Here is a 2,965-nt window from a genome sequence, read left to right on the forward strand (position 1 = left end):
GGAGCGCGGGGCCGTTGTCTCGAGCAGCTGGCACGGCGATGGTTTCCACCAGCTGGCCGGCGCGGGGGGTCTGGGTCACCCTGAGGCCACAGCACCCAGGCCAAGGCCCCGAGCCCTCCGGTCAACCCTCTCAAACCCTCGTTCCCTCAGAGAAGAGGAAAAGGAAATGAAAACAGGGAAAGCAAAGGGAGGCGACCCCCCACTTTCTACGGTTCCCCCAGTGGATGGGCTGTGGGGGCAGGCGCGGGGGCAGCCAAGGCCAAGGCTGAGCTTAGGACGAGGGCGCAGAGCTGGGCTTCTCCTCCCGCGACACGGGGATGGCTCTCTCGCTGTGGCCAGCGTCCACTCCCGACGGGACCTTGGGGCCGGAGAAGGTCAGCATGCCGTCCGCGGACAGGGAGCAGGAGAGCGCCGACTGGTCCACGTTGGACGGCAGACGGTAGCGGCGGTGGAACTCGCGGGAGATGTAGCCGTGGTCGTCCTGGGCCGGGCGCGGGGAAGGGCACCGTCAGAGGCAGCACCGCCGGGGGCCGCCGACCTTCCATGGTGAAGGCACCCCGGGGTCCAGCCCACGACGCTCCCACACGGAGGGGTGGGAGGCCCAGAATGCCCCGTGGAGGGTTCCCGGCTACAGGTCCAGGCCAGCCTGGGGCCGGTCACTGCCGTGGACGTGGCTCATCAGATTCCTCTCACTGGAGACTTGCAGGAGCGGCTCTGTCCCGCCTCCGGCTGCGGTCGGATTGGCGTGTACCCGTGACCCACACCCGGCCCTGGGGCCTGACCTCTTCCTCCGGGCTCGGAGTGGTGGGGACCACAGCACCCCGCGTGGCCCGGGATGGGAGGGGCGGGAGACACGGAGGCAGGGCCCCCCACCCCCCGGCCTCCCCACGTCGCTTCCCCAACCATGACCAGAAAGCCCGGTCTCCGCCCGCCGAGAGGCCCGCCTTCCCTGCACCAGCTGTGGGGCCGGGCAGGCCGCGACCGCCCTGAGGTCTCTGCCACCTGCGGGTCCAGCAGGCAGAGAACGCACGCAGCGTCTGGGCCTCGGGCCGCGCCCTGCGCTCCCGGCTCAGCCGTCACGCGTGGGTTTCCGCGCAAATCCGCGTGGGCTCCAAGCTCGCCCTGCCGGCACCCGGCGTCTCTTGGGATGCGCCCTGCTCACACCCCTCACCCGTGCGATTTGGGAGGAGCCGGGGCGGCCGGCGGGCGGGGGGCAGGGCCCCGGGGAGGCCGGTGCGAGGTGCCCGGACTCACCTGCCTCTCGTTGTGTTTGCCGTGGATCTCCACGAAGTCCTGCAGCACCTTCACGGTGAGGTCCTCCGGAGAGAAGTGCTTCACGTCCAGGAAGATGACGAACTTGTCTCGGTCAGATCGGACCTGAAACCCACACGCCAGTCATGTGGGTCCGGCCGGACCGAGGTTCCGGCGGGGCCGGCCAGAGCGGCCCGTGCGGAGGGGCCAGCGTCCCGGGCCCCAGGGACCCGCCGCCGATGGCCTCGTTGGGGATGGACTGTGGCCGGGTAGGGTCAGCTGGGTATGGGTCAGGAGACCCGTTCCGGGTCGGCCAGCGGGCAGGCTGGACCTAGCGCTCGGAATAAGGTCACAGCCCGCGGCTCCACGAGTGTCAGCCGAAGCAGCCTGGGGCCCGTTCTCTCACGCGGACACGATGCGAGCAGCTGCCAGCTTGTGACCAGTGTCTCCCTCTGCTCAGCCCGGTTCCCTTTCTTCCTGGAGGTGATTGGCCTCCGCTCCCGGCCGGCCTCTGCTTTGGGGCGGTGGGGGAGACCTGGCTCCTCCAGACCTTTGGACCCTGGGGTCCGCGGTGGGGCTCAAGGAGGGGCGGCCAGCGGTCTGGTGGCTCCCCTTTGGGCCGGGCCCTGTGCACGCGGCCCACCCACCCAGGCTTCCTGGGGAAGGAACAAGGTGGAGAGCGGGGACCACCACACCCGCCTGTCCGGGGTTGCTCCCAGGGCCGGCACTGCGTGGCGTACATCACCAACCGCACATGGGCCATGCGCTGCTGGGAGGGAAGGACCCTGCGTGGGCTCGGGCTCCCTCCCGACCCTTTCTCAGAGCCCTGGGAGGCTCCTCGCTGCAGGTCACGGGGAGCCGTCAGGGATTTGGGGGGGAGAGTGCCTCCACCCGACCAGAAGACCCCAGACGTGGGACACGGGGCTGCCTCGGCTCTGGGCCGGCCCCCGGGAAGCCACGGCCGCGCGCCCCTCCGGCCGGCAGGGGAAGCCAGCCCGCCGGCGGGTCTTACCTCGGAGACGCCGGAGTCCAGCACGGTGCGGAAGAGGGACTGGCGGTAGTAGGGGCTGATGGTCGAGGACAGGAAGGGCATCAGGTCGTACTCGAAGAGACCCTCACCGAAAAACTGGTCGAACAGCCGGCTGGGGTAGAAGGGGCCCAGCGCACGCTTGAACCAGGGCTGCTGGATGGCGATGTCCATGTTGGGCGTCGGCGGTGCAGGGACCCGGGGCTGGCGGGGAGTCGGGCAGGGCCTCTGGGCAGTGCAGTGGAGAGCCCCGGGGACGGTCCTCCGTATATATGCCCACGACAGAATGGAAGCATTAGGGGGATTTGTCTGGAAAGCGTGAGCTCAGGGAGAAGGCTGCCCGGTCAGCAGAAATGTGGCTCGGGCTGAGTGCCCGCCTCTCCTGGCCCCGGGCGTGCGACGCTGACCAGCACGGAGCCCCGGACCCCAGCAGGACAATGTCCCTGAGGCGCCTCTCCCTACGGCTCTGCCCCCGCGCTCACCTGGGGGACGGTGCAGACTTTCATCCCCGCGACGGCATGGGGAGCCCCTGCTTATGGGCCACTTCACAGATGAGAGCTGGGCTCAGCGACCACACAGATCCCCAAACCACACAGCTCCGGGGGATGGGATGTCGTTTTTTGGTTTTTTTTTTAAGATTTTATTTAATTATTTGACACACACAGAGAGATCACAAGTAGGCAGAGA

At 68.6% G+C, this 2,965-nt stretch overlaps 1 protein-coding gene across 1 annotated transcript; it reads right to left on the reverse strand.

Moving 5' to 3' along the window:
• Positions 1-271: 271 nt before the first annotated feature.
• CRYAA (crystallin alpha A) lies at positions 272-2,452 on the reverse strand. The gene is made up of 3 exons (XM_044250844.1): positions 2,264-2,452; positions 1,255-1,377; positions 272-481 (listed from the first exon to the last, which is right to left on the reverse strand). Exons 1-3 carry the CDS (start codon positions 2,450-2,452, stop codon positions 272-274), a joined length of 522 nt encoding a protein of 173 aa, XP_044106779.1.
• Positions 2,453-2,965: the final 513 nt, after the last annotated feature.

This window comes from Neovison vison, chromosome 6, assembly GCF_020171115.1.
Source record: "Neovison vison isolate M4711 chromosome 6, ASM_NN_V1, whole genome shotgun sequence".
Taxonomy (NCBI): Eukaryota; Metazoa; Chordata; class Mammalia; order Carnivora; family Mustelidae; genus Neogale; species Neogale vison.